Source organism: Scyliorhinus canicula, chromosome 6 (genome assembly GCF_902713615.1).
Source record: "Scyliorhinus canicula chromosome 6, sScyCan1.1, whole genome shotgun sequence".
Taxonomy (NCBI): domain Eukaryota; kingdom Metazoa; phylum Chordata; class Chondrichthyes; order Carcharhiniformes; family Scyliorhinidae; genus Scyliorhinus; species Scyliorhinus canicula.
Window position 1 is genome coordinate 54206768 of NC_052151.1, and position 16881 is coordinate 54223648.

Here is a 16881-nt window from a genome sequence, read left to right on the forward strand (position 1 = left end):
TTAGTGTCCAAAATTGCCCTTAGTGTTGGGTGGGGTTACTGGGTTATGGGGATAGGGTGGAGGTGTTGACCTTGGGTAGGGTGCTCTTTCCAAGAGCCAGTGCAGACTCGATGGGCCGAATGGCCTCCTTCTGCACTGTAAATTCTATGACCGCTATTAAATCATCCCTTAATCTTTAATAACCAAGGGAATACAATACTAATCTGTGCAACCTTTCCTCATACTTTAACCCTTTTAGTGTCAGTTTCATTCTGGTGAATCTGTACTGTACCCCATCCTACAGCAATGAATCCTTCACAAGATGTGGTGCCTTATACAACTGTAACATAATTTGCACCGCTTGGTAACCCAACCTAACTCCCTATTAGCCTTTTCTGCTCCAGTGGGTGTTGTCCTAATACCTCAAATCTCTTTTCAGAATTAGTGTCCCACCTCTCACATCGTTATGGTGAATCAACACTTCCCACAGCTTTAATGTCCTTTAAATAATATGATATCCAAATTGCACACAGTAATCAGTGGTCTCACCAATGCTGTATTCAAATAATTACTTATTTTCTCTTTTACTCCTATTTTATAAGCCTAAAATGTTGTTTACCTTTTTTTATCTAACTAAATATCCAAAACTTAATAACTTGAATCTCAAGTCTCTATTCACCCACATTGTTCACCATTTTCTATGGGTGCATACTGTCATTCCAGCATTGTTTATTTTGTTTTAGTTTTAACTCATGTCAATCCATAACAACACATGTCTCTTTGGGTAAGTGTTCATTTTACCACCCTTTACCACCCTTAATTAGCCTAATATTGTCCCATTTTGGTGCTATTAAGGATGACATGTAATAATCAGTTCAGTCAGCTTTAATCCAGATCACTGTGAACTTGGACCCACAGCACAATATTGTCATGAATTTGGCATGAATTGGTAATATCACCAAGACAGATGTTTAAGGATGTTAGGTAGAGAATGGAAAATAAAACACACTGGTGTAGAAGGGGCATTCTTTTGAGCTTAGTGAAGAATAGAGTGGGCTTTGCTCTACATTTGTTATACAAGACCAGACACAACAATGTTGAATGCTAAAACAGGGAGCCTAAAATGGAAAAACGTTCAATGACCAGCACTTTTGTGTTATTTGCACATGGTACGCAGCTTCGCTGACAAAGCAAGCATTTATTTCCACCCCCAATTGGCCTCAAGGCGCTGATGGTGGTGAGCCACCTTCTTGAACCACTGCAGTATACATGGTGTAGGTATGCCAACATTACTGTTAGGAAGGGGGTCTCAAGTTTTGATCCACAGGTAAGGAAGGAACAGCCACATATTTCCAAGTCAGGATGGTGTATTACTTGAAGACTATATTGGAAAAGCTTTTGCTTCTCTTGTTCTTCTTGGCAGTAAACATTGCAAGGTTTGGATTATGCAGATGAAGAAGCCTCGGCAAGTTGCCCAAACTATTTTCTGGATAGTTCACACTGCTGCCACTGTGCACCAATAGTGGGTGGTGGATGCAGTGCCAATCAAGCAGGTTGCTTTATCCTGAATAGTGTCAAGCTTCTTGAGCCTTATTGGAGCTGCATTCATTCAGGTAACTTGAGTGTATTCCCCCACCATTCTGCAATGCAGATAGTGGAAAGTAGTCAGGAGGTGAGGTGCCCATCACAGAATACCCAGTCCCTGACCTGGCCCTGTTGGCAGGTCAGGTTAGGTTTCTGCTCAACACGTTTTCTTTTAAAGAGCAGGAAAAAAACATGGTTCTAATGGAGGATTACAACTAGCAGATTAACCAATCTTTGCCTTTTAGGTGCTGTTAACTTGCTATGAACTCCCAGTATTTTCTTTTTCTCCTCAAAAAGCTCTATAGTGAGAAACAGCATGAAATGCAATTAATGCTTTTATTAAGTCAATAAAATGTTATTGGGCTTATGCACCTTGCAATTGGCACTACACCCAGCTTTCTGCTTAAGATGACATCTTAGTCTATTTTACACATCTGCAAATTTTCCTTCAAACAGCCCCACCTGTAACAAAATTCATCAGATGATCACAATGTTTCAAAATATCTTACTACATACTGGGTCAGGACTTGCTGGAAATTTGCATCATCAGTTTTGGACACATTTGCATTTTCCCCATAATTGAGGCATATGTGCTTCAAAACAGCAGTTAAGAGCCAACCACCTTGCTGCGGATGATAAAGTCACATGTAGGCCAGACCTAGGTATGGGTGGCAGATTTCCTTCTTTAAAAGGTTATTAGTGAACAGATGGGTTTTTACGACAATGATTTCATAGTTAAGATCAGACTTTAATTCACATTTTATATAATTCAAATTTCACGATCTGCAGTGGCGGGATTTGAACCTGGGTTCCAAAATATAATAGTCCAGTGATAATACCACTACTCCACCACCTCCCCAGATGTCCCAGCTGGGAATCTTGCCGCAGCACGATAGCGCAACGGTCGGCACTGCTGCCTCACAGTGCCATGGACCCAGGTTCAATTCTGGCCTTGTCTGTGTGGGGTTTGCACTTTCTTCCCATGTCTGCGTGGGTTACCTCCGGGTGCGCCGGTTTCCTCCCACAGTCTAACGATGTGCAGGTTAGGATAAGGGATAAGACGGGGTGGGCCTGAGTGCTCTTTTGGAGGGTTGGTGCTGACTCGATGAGGAAAATGACCTCCTTCTGCACTGTGGGGGATTTTATGATCTATGTGTTTGGCTAAAATATTATGGCCCTGTCATCTCCTATAAAATCAATGGTGATGTATAATTTTCAGCCATTGCTACTTAGACTCATCCAGACCATACTGATGACCATGTCAGTGGAGTGATTCGTAATAAAGGAAGAGAAGTACAAATTTCCTTCAGAAAATTCAGCAAACTGGAAAAGGCACTGGCTTAAATATTCAACGAATGTAACGGCAATTATATTGAGCAAAATAAACACACTGAGACATAGAATGGACCATTACAGCGCAGTACAGGCCCTTCGGCCTTCGATGTTGCGCCGACCTCTGAAACCAATCTAAAGCCCATCTACAGCCCATTTAGCACACTGGGCTAAATCGCTGGCTTTTAAAACAGATCAAGGCAAGCCAGCAGCACGGTTCAATTCCTGTACCAGCCTCCCCGAACAGGCGACGGAATGTGGCGACTAGGGGCTTTTCAAACTAACTTAAATGAAGCCTACTCGTGACAATAAGCGATTTACATCATTTTTTCTTTTCATCACTATTCCATTATCATCCATATGTTTATCCAATGACCATTTAAATGCCCTTAATGTTGGCGAGTCCACTCCTGTTGCAGGCAGGGCATTCCAGGCCCTTACTACTCCTTGAGTAAAGAACCTACCACTGACATCTGTCCCATATCTATCTCCCCTCAATTTAAAGATATGTCCCCCTCGTGCTAGCCATCACCATCCGAGGAAAAAGGCTCTCACTGTTCACCCTATATAATCCTCTGATCATCTTGTACGCCACAATTAAGTCACCTCTTAACCTTCTTCTCTCTAACGAAAACAGCCTCAAGTCCTTCAGACTTTCCTCATAAGATCTTCCCTCCATACCAGGCAACATCCTTGTAAATCTCCTCTGCACCCTTTCTAATGCTTCCACATCCTTCCGATCATGCGGCGACCAGAACTGCTCGCAATACTCCAAATGCAGCCGCACCAGAGTTTTGTACAGCTGCAACATGACCTCATGGCTCCAAAACTCAATCCCTCTACCAATAAAAGCTAACATAGCGTACGCCTTCTTAACAACCCTATCAACCTGGGTGGCAACTTTCAGGGATCTATGTACATGGACACCGAGATCTCTCTGCTTATCCACACTACCAAGAATCTTACCATTAGCCCAGTACTCTGTCTTCCTGTTACTCCTTTAAAAAAATGAATCACCTCACACTTTTCTACATTAAGCTCCATTTGCCACTTCTCAGCCCAGCTCTGCAGCTTATCTATGTCCCACTGTAACCTGCAACATCATTCCACACTGTCCACAACTCCACCGACTTTAGTGTCGTCCGCAAATTTATTCTCCCATCCTTCTACGCCCTCCTCCAGGTCATTTATAAAAATAACAAACAGCAGTGGCCCAAAAACAGATCCTTGTGGTACACCACTAGTAACTGAACTCCAGGCTGAACATTTCCCATCAACCACCACACTTTGTCTTCTATCAGCTAGCCAATTTCTGATCCAAACTGCTAAATCACCCTGAATCCCATGCCTCTGTATTTTCTGCAATAGCCTACCGTGGGGAACCTTATCAAACGCTTTACTGAAATCCATATACACATCAACTGCTTTACCCTCGTCCACCTGTTTGGTCACCTTCTCAAAGAACTCAATAAGGTTTGTGAGGCACGACCTACCCTTCACAAAACCGTGTTGACTATCCCTAATCAAATTATTCCTTTCTAGATGATTATAAATCCTATCTCTTATAATCCTCTCCAAGACTTTGCCCACAACAGAAGTAAAGCTCACTGGTCTATAGTTAGCGGGGTTGTCTCTACTCCCCTTCTTGAATAAGGGGACATTTGCTATCCTCCAGTCTTTTGGCACTATTCCTGTAGACAATGACGACATAAAGATCAAAGCCAAAGGCTCTGCAATCTCCTCCCTAGCTTCCCAGAAAATCCTCGGAGAAATCCCATACGGCCCAGGGGACTTATCTATTTTCACACTTTCCAGAATTGCTAACACCTCCTCCTCACGAACCTCAATCCCATCTGGTCTAGTAGCCTGTATCTCAGTATTCTCCTCGACAACATTGTCTTTTTCCTGTGTGAATACTGATGAAAAATATTCATTTAATGCCTCTCCTATCTCCTCGGACTCCACGCACAACTTCCCATTACTGTCCTTGACTGGCCCTACTCTTACCCTAGTCATTCTTTTATTCCTGACATACCTATAGAAAGCTTTAGGGTTTTCCTTGATCCTACCTGCCAAGGGCTTCTCATGTCCCCTCCTGGCTCTTCTTAGCTCTCTCTTTAGGTCCTTCCTGGCTAACTTGTAACTCTCAAGCGCCCTAACTGAACCTTCACGTCTCATCTTTACATAAGCCTCCTTCTTCCACTTGACAAGTGATTCAACTACTTTAGTAAACCACGGTTCCCTCGCTCGACTACTTCCTCCCTGCCTGACAGGTACATACTTATCAAGGACACGCAGTAGCTGTTCATCGAACAAGCTCCACATTTCAATTGTGCCCACCCCCTGCAGTTTCCTTCCCCATCCTATGCACCTGAAGTCTTGCCTAATCGCATCATAATTGCCTTTCCCCAGCTATAACTCTTGCCCTGCGGTATATACCTATCCCTTTCCATCACTCAAGTAAACGTAATCGAATTGTGGTCACTATCACCAAAGTGCTCACCAACCTCCAAATCTAACACCTGGCCTGGATCATTACAGAGTACCAAATCCAATGTGGCCTTGTCGCTTGTTGGCCTATCTACATACTGTGTCAGGAAACCCTCCTGCACACATTGGACAAAACTGACCCAGTACTCGAACTCGAACTAAAGTACTCGAACTACAGCGTTTCCAGTCAATATTTGGAAAGTTAAAACCCCCCATAACAACTACCCTGTTACTTTCGCTCCTATCCGGAATCAGCTTTGCAATCTTTTCCTCAACATCTCTGAAATTTTCAGAGGCCTATAGAAAACTCCCAACAGGGTGACCTCGCCTTTCCTGTTTCTAACCTCAGCCCATGCTACCTCAGTCGATGAGTCCTCATCAAACGTCCTTTCTGCCACCGTAATACTGTCCTTGACTAATAATGCCACACCTCCCCCTCTTTTATCACCTTCCCTGAGCTTACTGAAATATCTAAACCCTGGAACCTGCAACAACCATTCCTGTCCCTGCTCTATCCATGTCTCCGAAATGGCCACAACATCGAAGTCCCAGGTACCATCCCATGCTGCAAGTTCACCCCTCTTATTCCGGATGCTCCTGGCGTTGAAGTAGACACACTTCAAACCACCTTCCTTCCTGCCGGTACACTCCTGCGACCTTGAAACCTTACTCATGACCTCACTACTCTCAACCTCCTGTATACTGGAGCTACAATTCAGGTTCCCAACCCCCTGCTGAATTAGTTTAAACCCTCCCGAAGAGCATTAGCAAATGTCTCCCCCAGGATATCGGTACCCCTCTGGTTCAGGTGTAGACCATCCCGTTTGTCGAGGTCCCACCTACCCCAAAATGAGCACCAATTATCCAGGTATCTGAATCCCTCCCTCCTGCACCATCCCTGTAACCACGTGTTCAACTGTTCTCTCTTCCTATTCCTCGTCTCGCTAGCACGTGGCATCGGTAGCAACCCAGAGAAAATAACTCTGTTTGTTCAAGCTCTAAGATTCCACCCTAGCTCCCTGAATACCTGCCTTACATCCCCATCCCTTTTCCTACCTATGTCATTGGTGCCTATGTGAACCACGACTTAGGGCTTCCCCCGCATCCCCCTTAAGGATCCCAAAAACACGATACGAGACATCACGGACCCTGGCACCTGGGAGGCAACACACCAACCGCAAGTCTCTCTCGTTCCCACAGTCTCCTATCTGTCCCCCTAACTGTGGAGTCCCCAATAACTAATACTTTACTCCTCTCCCCCTTCCTTTGTGAGCAACAGGGACAGACTCTGTGCCAGAGACCTGTACCCCACGGCTTACTCCTGGTAAGTTCTCTCCCCCCCCCCCCCCCACCAGTATCCAAAGCGGTATACTTGTTACTAAGGGGAACGACCACAGGGGATCCCTGTACTGACTGCTTCCTCCCAGCCCCTTTCAAAGTCACCCATTTATCTTCATTCTTCGGAGTAACCACATCCCTGAAGCTTCTATCAATGACCACCTCTGCCTCCCGAATGGTCCGAAGTTCATCCAGCTCCAGTTCCCTAACGTGGTTTTTGAGGAGCTGGAGATGGGTGCACTTCACACAGGTGAAATTAGTAGGGACACTGATAGTGTCCCTCACCTCAAACATTCTGCAGGAGGAACATTGCACTGCCTTCCCTGACATCCCCTCTAGATAACTTGCTGATAAAACAAGAAAAAGAGAGCAAGAAAGAACGAGCTTACCTGACATTCACTCAACCCCATTGGCGAGGAGGTGGCTCCTCTCCTGCTTTCAAATCTCCGGCTCCCCTCACGCGCTTTTAAATCTCCAACTCCTCTCCCGCGCTTTCAAATCTCCGGCTCCCCTCCCGCGCTTTTAAATCTCCAACTCCTCTTACGCTTTTTGAGGCATGTTGGGCGGGTGGAGAATCCCCGGGGGGGGGGGGCAAATCTCGCCTCTCCGCCGGCTGTCTTATTCTATGGCGGCAGTTTTCGGGCGGCGCGGGGTTCACGACACGTCGATCAGGGCCCGTTGGCAGCAACTCCCCGGCAATGCTCCAGGCCCCAATGGGCCAGTCCCGCCGGCGTGGGTTACGCATGGTCCCACATAGCGGGACCGGCTGGGGCGCGCGGGGAGATCAGACTGGGGGGGGGGGGGGGGGCTACTACGGTTACCTGGCCCATGATCTGCGGGCGGGCCTGTGTCGTGGGGGCACTCCTTCCTTTCGCGCCGGCCCCTGTAGGGCTCCGCCATGGCCGGCGCAGAGAAGAGAACCCCCTGCTCATGCGGCAAAATACACCGGCCGATCTGCGCATGCATGGAGAATTCCGCACTTCCGGGGGCTGTTGACTCCAGAGTGGTTGGCACCTGTTCTCCTGCCGGCGTAGGACTTAGTCCCCAGAAGGGAGAATCCCGCTGGTTATGTACAGAAAGAACTGGTTGAACACCTTTTAGTTAAAGTCACTGACCAACCTGCCGCAGAAATTTTACTCTATGCAAATATTAAGGTTAAAAGTCAAACAGACATGTTTATGCTGGATTGTTCACTCACCCTACCAGAAATCACAAGAATTTTAAAAGAGGGGCCACTTGCCACTTTTCCATGACCCAGATTATTGCTGATTTTATAGCAGATTTTGGTCAGTATTTATCCTCGAGTGCTTTGCTGACTTGTATTTGGTAGCGGTGGTGGTTGATTGGTTGAGGGGGGTTCACAGACTCACCAGGGATGATGCCAACGGAGAGCCAGGATTACTGCTTGAAACAAATTTTCTTGTTTCTTACTCTCTTTATTCTGTCATTTAATCTTACTAATAACATTTTTTAACACAACTGAATACGTTTCAACATTTTTCAAACATATTTCTCTGCCATGGTGTTTGCCTGATTTCCTAGGTTTTTACTTACCCCTAACAGCATTCAGATTTGACGTTTCAAATTGAGGCATTCTAGCATCACCATGTTTCTAACTGATCCTCATCTGAAGTCAGTCTCACTTGTGGATAAACATCCTCTACTTATCTACCATGTGATTACTAACCCTAGACGCTACACCTTTTCAGAAGAACCACAAAAACAAACTTGCATCAGGTCACATTTACTTCTACCCCACCTTAGCATAATCACGGTTACAACCTTTTAGCACTATCAAACTATTTTAGAAAAGACAGTACCTTCTCACGTATCTCAGCAACACTGCAAAAAGCATTTCACGTACACGGAACTACTTTGAAGAGCAATGACTTATGAAGATGAACTTTGCAGCCATTCTGTGTACAAGTTGCTAAAATCAGCAACGAGCTGAATGACCAGCTAATCTGTTTTTAGCGGCTTTGGTTGAGCGAAGGCTGATCACAAGGACTCTGGGGAGACACGTGCACTTCTCTGGAGTGTCATGGGATATTTAATATCCACATGAACTGCTGGAACAAGCAAAGGGGACCTGAAGGGCTGCACCGCTGACAGTGCTGTCATCACTGCATTTAAACAAGTCTAAATGATATGCTCAAGACCTGGAGTGGGCCTTGACCTCTCAACCTCCTGACTATGTCATTTGGTTGCTGAGCCCTACTGGTCATTGAGTTATGAATAATCACTTTCCCACTTTTCTCATCATCAAACTTACTCAACAAAATTGGATTATTCACTTTTCATGAATAATTAGTCCTCCCCTTCTTTCTTTTATTTCATTGATCAACATTCACCTGGCATAATCCCAAACAATTATTGTACTAAATTTCTTGACCATCTCCAGGAATTAAACACATATTAGATATAGTGTTGTAATTCACTTTGATGCATGTTTCCATGTAAAGACTGTTCATTCCTATTATTTTTTTTACATTTCGAGACCTTCCAAATCTCACACCCCTTGTTGCTTTGTCCATTTCATGCAGTATTCATGCAGAGCCCACAGATGTCTCTCAGGTTATAATCCTCGATTCGGATGTATGCAAAATAATGTGGGCAGTCTTAATTCTACTTCTACTGGTCACTAGTTGACAATACAAGCCTCCTTATCATTCAGTACGAAATGCATTTGATAAGGGTATGCATTTGCATTGTGGCTGGTTTAGCACAAGGCTAAATCGCTGGCTTTGAAAGCAGACCAAAGCAGGCCAGCAGCACGGTTCAATTCCCGTACCATCCTCCCCGAACAGGCGCCGGAATGTGGCGACTAGGGACTTTTCACAGTAACTTCATTTGAAGCCTACTTGTGACAATAAGCGATTTTCATTTTCATTTCATTCATAAGGTGCCACAACAGAGGTGGACTAAAACATCATGGAGTGGGGGGTAACATTGGCGTCGATAGAAGATCGGCTGGCTAACAGGAAACAAAGTTTTTGACTTAATTAATTAGTGTTGAAATGCAGTGCTCTAACTGTGATCAACAACCAGAGCAGTGGCACCCGGCTGGCTCTGTTGTTCAGCAGGGAGGGTCAAAGTGCAGAAGACTAATAGTCATAGGGGACTCCATAGTCCGGGGCACAGATAGGCGCTTCTGTGATTGTGAAGAAGACTCCAGGGTGGTGTGTTGCCTCCCTGGTGCCAGGGTCCAGGATGTCACTGAACGGCGGCAGGGCATCCTGAAGGGGGGGGGGGGTGATGAAGCAGAGGTCATGGTACATGTTGGTACCAATGACAGAGATAGAAAGAGGGATGAGGTCTTGCATTAAGAATTCAGGTAATTAGGCAACAGACTAAATGAAAAATGAAAAAATAATGAAAATCGCTTATTGTCACGAGTAGGCTTCAATTAAGTTACTGTGGAAAGCCCCTAGTCGCCACATTCTGGCGCCTGTTCGGGGAGGCCGGTACGGGAATTGAACCGTGCTGCTGGCCTGCCTTGGTCTGCGTTAAAAGCCAGCGATTTAGCCCAGTGTGCTAAACCAGCCCCTAAAAGAGCAGGACCTCTTGGGTTGTAATCTCTGGATTACACCCAGTGCCATGCGCCACTGAGTACAGGAATAGTAGAATAGCAGAGATGAATGCATGGCTTAAGAGTTGGTACAGGAGGGAGGGTTTTAGATTCCTGGACCACTGGGACGGTTGTTGGACCCGTACAAGCGGGACAGTCTAAATATAAACCAGAGCGGAACTAACGTCCTTGCTGGCTGTTTTTCTAGTGCTGTTGGGAAGAGTTTAAACTGGTTTGGCAGAGGGAGGGGACACAGACTGATAGCAGAATAGGGACACAGTTTAACATAAAAAAGCAATCAGGTCAGAGGGAATATAGCGGTAGTAAGTTTCAAGGGATAAGACAAGGCTGGATGTCCTCTATTTAATGCCAGGAGTATTAAAGTTAAACGGATGAGTTAAGGGTGATGATTGGCACGTGTAATTATGATATAATAGGTATCATAGAGACATGGTTGAGTGAGACACAGGATTGGTAGCTAAACATCCCGGGATATAGAATATTCCGACAAGACAGAGGAGGAGGTAGAAGAGGAGGAGGGATTTCATTATTAGTTAAGGAGGCAGTTACTGCGGTAAGGAGAGATGATATCTTGGATGGGGCATCAAATGAAGTTTTGTGGGTAGAGCTTAGGAATAAAAAAAGGGACAGCTACGTTGCTAGGTGTTCATTATAGAACCCCCAAATAGTTAATGGGAAATTGTGGAGCAAATATGTGTGTTAAAATCATAATAGGGTCATTATAGTGGGTGATTTCAACTTTCCCAAAATATATTGGGATAGCCACCATGTTAAGGGCATAGATGGAGCAGAGTTCTTAAATGTATACAGGAGAACTTTTTAGCTCAATATGTAGATGATCCAACAAGGGATGGTGCACTGCTGGACCTAATTCTGGGGAATGAAGCCGGACAGGTGGTTGAGGGGTAGCGACCACAACATGGTTCAATTTAAATTTGTTATGGACAAAGAAATAGACAAGTTGCAAAAAAAGGTTTTAGATTGGGGGAAGAAGAATTTTAATAAAATAAGGCAGGATCTGTCCAAGGTAGACTGAAAAGAGTTACCTGTGGGGAAACCTACAGAAGAATAATAATTATTATTAGTGTCACAAGTAGGCTTACATTAACATTGCAATGAAGTTACTGTGAAAATCCCCTATTCGCCACATTCCGGCACCTGTTTGGGTACCCAAATCTATTTCCACTTGGAGAGGGAAGGTTTGATCAGGGATAGTCAGCATAGCTTTGTCATAGGGAGGTCATGCCTAACAAATTTGACTGATTTTTTTTAGAATGTAACCAAGTGTATAGATGAGGGTAGTGCAGTTGATGAGGTTTACATGGATTTCAGCAAAGCCTTTAACAAGATCCCACATGGGAGGCGTATTAAGAAGTCAAATGCACGAGATGCAGGGTGATTTGATCAGATGGATTCATAATTGACAGAGGTAGGAGACTGAGGGTGATGTTAGACGCCTATTTTAGTGTCTGGAAGCCAATAACCAGTGGCATCTCATTGGGATCCATGCTGGGCCCCCTATTGTTTGCTATTTATATAAATGACATAGATGACCATGTGGGGGGTAGGATCAGTAAGTTTGCTGATCACACAAAGATTGGCCAGGTGGTTAACAGTGAGGTTAATGTTATGGGTTCGGAAGATATAGATGAGATGGTCAAATGAGCGGATAAGTGGCAGATGGAATTTAACCCTGAAAAGTGTACAGTGATACACTTTGGAAGGAGTATTTTAGTAAGGAAGTATACTATGAAAGGTCTGACACTCTGAAGAACAAAGGGACCTTGGCGTGTTTGTCCATAGATCTCTGAAGGCAGAAGGGCAGGTTAACAGGGTGGTGAAAAAGGCAAATGGGACACTTGCTTTTCTCAATCGGGGCATAGATTACAAAAGCAGGACGGTCATGATGGAGCTGTATAGAACCTTGGTGAAGCCACAGCTGGAGTACTGTGTACAATTCTGGTCGCCACATTATAGGAAGGATATAATTGCACTGGAGGGAGTGCAAAAAAGATTCTCCAAGATGTTGCCTGGCATGGAACATTTAAGTTATAAAGAGAGGTTGTATAGGCTTGGGTTGTTTTCTCTGAAGCACAGAAAATTGAGGGGTGATCTGATTGAGGTATACAAGATTATGAGGAGCATGGACAGGGTGGATAGGGAGCAGCTGTCCCCCTTAGTTGAAGGGTCAGTAACGAGGGGACAGAAGTTCAAAGTGAGAGGTGTGAGGTTTCGGGGGGATTTGAGGAAAATGTTTTTACCCAGAGAGTGGTGACGTCTGGAGTACAATACCTGGGAGGGTAGTAGAGGCCGGATGCCTCACATCCTTTAAAAAGTATCTGGATGAGCACTTGGCACACCATAAAATTCAAGGCTATGAGCCAAGTGCTGGCAAGTGGGATTAGGTGGGCAGGGCAGGGCCTTTCATGCGTCGGTGCAGACGCGATGGGCCGAAGGGCCTCTTCTGCACTGTAGTATTCTGTGAAAGTTGATATAAATGGGTATTTTCTGATTGGCAGGGTGTGACGAGTGGTGTGCCACAGGAATCAGTTCTGGGCCTCAACTTTTACAAATTATATAAATTAATTGGATGAAGTGTCTGAAGGTGTGGTTGCTAAATTTGCTGATGACACAAAGACAGGTAGGAAAGTAAATTGCGAAGGGGACTTAAGGAGGCTACATAGATAGGTTAAGTGAGAGGGCAAAAATATGGCAAATTAATTATAATGTGAAATCATCCATTCTGGCAGGAAGAATAACAAATAAGCTTGGATGAGAGACTGCAGAGCTCTGGCGTACAGAGGGATCTGGGTGTCCTATGGGCAAATCACAAAAGGCTAGAATACAGGAACAATAAATAATTAGGAAAGCTAATAGAGTGTTATAATTTGTGAGGGGAATTGATCACAAAAGTAGAGAGGTTCGGCTTCAGTCGCACATGACATTGGTGAGACCATGTCTGGGGTTGTGTGTGCAGCATCAGTCTCCTTATTTAATGTAAGATATAGATGCATTAGCTGCAGTTCAGAGAACGTTTGCTGGACTAATACCAGGAATGGGAGGGTTGTCTTATGAGGAAAGGTTAGAGAAGTTGGATTTGTATTCACTAGAGTTTGGACGAGTGAGAGGAAACATAATCGAAACCTTTAAGATCTTGAGGGGAATTGAAAGGGTGGATGTGGAAAGGGTGTCTCCTCTTGTCAGAGAATCTAGAACTAGGGGTCACTGCTTAAAAATGAGGGGTCGCTCATTTAAGACAGAGATGAGAAGAGTTATTTTCTCTCAGAGGGTCATGAGTCTCGGAAACGTTTCTTCAAAAGGCAGTGGAAGCAGAGATTTTGAATATATTTAAGGCAGAGCTAGATGATGAGGTCATGTTTACCTATTTTGCTCTAATAACATGTCAAACCCGATGATGCACAAACGTCTATGAAATTCGCCCAGTTTTGCCATCCCTCACCTTACTCGATATGATAATGTAAAATATAATAGAGAACATTACCAACATAAATATAATTTTTAAAAAACAGTAATTGCTGGAAAAACTCAGCAGGCCTGACAATTCTGAAGAAACGTCGTCTTGGCCTTAAGATATTAACTGTTTCTCTCTCCACAGATGCTCCACAGACTCAATTTCCAGCACCTTCTGTTTTTATCTCAGATTTGAAGCATTCACAGTGTTTTGCTTTTATTATAGCGGCAACATAAACATACCTATATTAGGTGGGCTACCATAATTGATTGGTAGCTCAGGAGGCCTCCCTCGATGCAATGCTGCAAGTGCCGATCCTTTCCATACGACATGTTTACAACCTGTTTTTTATAAAATTAAAAAAAATCCAGAATCATCACAAAACAAATCACCATGGGAGAAAAATTATATATATTTTTTACTGCTGAGCGGCACATACTTTTGTTTGTTCGAAGCATAGACTGTCTTCCAGCTCCCAGTAACGAATGCACCCCTGGGACACTCTGTGGGGTCTCTTTCTCTAAGAGAGGTCCAAGTCGCTGACATATCTGAAGAAGATGATCTGGAGCTACGTGTCTATGAGTTTTCACCTTTTTTAATACACAGAAAAAAAAAATTTCATCAGAAATAACCATGAGAAATTATTAGATACTTGGGTTCACACGCTACACAAGACCATTCTGCAGCAGAAACGGTGGTAAAATTGTCAGCGTTCACCATCCTTATCCTCTAAAACTGACAGCAATTCTGGAATACCGATGTGCACAGTTAAGCACAGAAATCCGAGATAGTTGTCAGTGATTCCATGCTTATCTCTAGGGTACACGGTTGAAATCCCTGCAGACTACAATCAAAAAGAGATGACTGAATTGACAAGATCTTGCTCTTTCGCACTATTACAATTGCTGTGAAAACCCTTAAAAAGATTGATCTTGTTGAATTCGGTGAAAATGGGTTTCGAAATGGCATGCTATGTTCTGAAAAACCTCTCCGGTCATGGAAATCTGACTTTATATTTGTGGAATATAAATTTCCGAATTCTGCCCAAAATTACACATTTTTAAAAAAATTTATAATCAGCTTCTGCTTTAATCCCAGATGTATGGCACAATCATTTATTTTGCTCTTTGCAAAATAATAATAAAGGAAAGGATTATCAATGCATTTTGCTTTCTGGTTTCCAGTGCATGAGTATACTTCAATGTGATTAGCTGCTTATCCTGCTTGATTATGTCACTGTTGCAGGAGACCTGGAGATCCCTCGGCGTGATGCTGGATTCAAAGTACTGTCAGGAATGGGGAAATTTATGCCACAGAGATCAGTAGATCTCTGCAGGCTACTTTCTTTGAGGTCAGCACCAAGTGCCATCGCTTCATCTACTGAGTCATACATGTGTACTTTGTAATATAGTTCATTACATAGGGGAGGCAGTGGTGTAGTGGTATTATACATGGACTAGTAATCCAGAGACACAGAATCATTCTCTGGGGATTCAGGTTCGATTCCCGCCATGGCGGATGGTGAAATTTGAATTCAACAACAACAAAAAAATGAAATTAAACCATGAAACCATTGTCAATTGTCGTAAAACCCCATCTGGTCCACTATGTACTTTAGGGAAGGAAATCTGCCATCATTACTTTGTGAGGCCAACATATGACTACAGATATTTAGGTCATAAATTGAGCAAGACTTAGACATAACACTGTGCAGTGTGCTTTGATAAACAAGAGGCCAGCAGCTTGCAAAGAGCAGTTATCACCTTGATTATCAATCCCTTAAATAAAGACTGGGATGATCACATGAAATTGCTCCAGAATATTTGAATATCAAAGCATTTCTAGAGATCATAATATTAAATTTTTACCCAGCATAGAGTACATTTGGGTATAAAACTTGGCCCTGGTTAATAGTGAAGAAGATAGTGACTGCAGAAAGATATAAATGAACTCATCTGGTGGGCAGAAAAGTGACTAATAGAATTAAATCCAGAGAGAAAAAAAAGTTTGCCGTAGTACATTTGGTAAGGGCAGACAAGCAAGAACACAGCAAAAGGTAGGAGTGTGAAGTGTGGAGGAAAAAATATGACTTTGGGAGTGCATGTGCACAAATCCCTGGAGGTCGCACAGGTGGATAAGGTGGTCAAGAAAGAACACAGGATTCTTTCCTATAATGATGAGGCACAGAATAAGTGCAAGGAGGTTATGCTAAAACTGTATAAAAGACTAATTTAGACTACAGCTAGAGAACCAGTCAGCATAATGCAGGAAGGATTTGATTGCATCCGAGAGGTTAGAGAGATTAACTAGGATGTGAGGAATTGAGAATTTTAGCTAAGAGAAAAGACTGGATAAGCCAGGATTGTTGTCTTTGGAAGAGGAAGGAGAAGGAAATTTAACTGAAATGTATAAAATTGTGAGGAGCCTCAACAAAATTGATAGGAAGAATCTATTTTCCTTCGCGGAGGGGTCATATCTAAGGGGCATACATTTAAATTAATTGGCAGAAAGATTAAGAGGAGGGGAGTGGAGGAAAAAAATTTCATTCAAAGGGTAAAATTCACTGCCAGAAAGGTGGAACCAGAAATGCTCATCATATTCATAAAGTACTTGGGAGTACTTGTAGTACAGTAACCTAGAGGGCTATGGACCAAGAACTAGAAACTGAGATTAAGCTGGAACCATCTTTTTCTGCTGACAGACACAATGAACCAAATGGCCTACTTCTGTGATATAAATGTTCTGTTTCCACGTGATACAGGAGGAATGGATTATGGGAAAGACAAATTAGGGATTTTTATTAAACTGAAGCCCAGATGAATCATAGATTTACCTTATTCAATAAAATGCAGGTGTTGAAATTCAAAGGATCACCTAGGTTTACATTCAAATATGCAGGGCAGAGCCCTTTGGCATCGCCCATTTCCAAATAATGAGAGTTAAACACAATAAAACTCTCAGCGAGGAGCATAAATGCAGGCCCAGCTGTCAAAAAGGTCTTACTAGGTCTAGCAAATACAGAACATTGGATTAAACTATTTCAATTAGTGAAACAATTAACATATTATAAATTCTGAAAGATTAAATCAAATGCATC

At 43.5% G+C, this 16881-nt stretch overlaps 1 protein-coding gene across 3 annotated transcripts in view; it reads right to left on the reverse strand.

The window, feature by feature from the left end:
* Window positions 1–16881, reverse strand: part of LOC119967148 (pleckstrin homology domain interacting protein) — a 322696-nt gene that overhangs the window by 295774 nt on the left and 10041 nt on the right. For all 3 annotated transcript variants that reach the window (XM_038799297.1, XM_038799295.1, XM_038799294.1), the window contains exons 5-6: window positions 14224–14374; window positions 14027–14125 (exon numbers count right to left, since the gene is read on the reverse strand). In XM_038799297.1, coding sequence (XP_038655225.1) covers window positions 14027–14125; window positions 14224–14374 — 250 coding nt within the window. The remainder of the gene's footprint in view (window positions 1–14026; window positions 14126–14223; window positions 14375–16881) is intronic.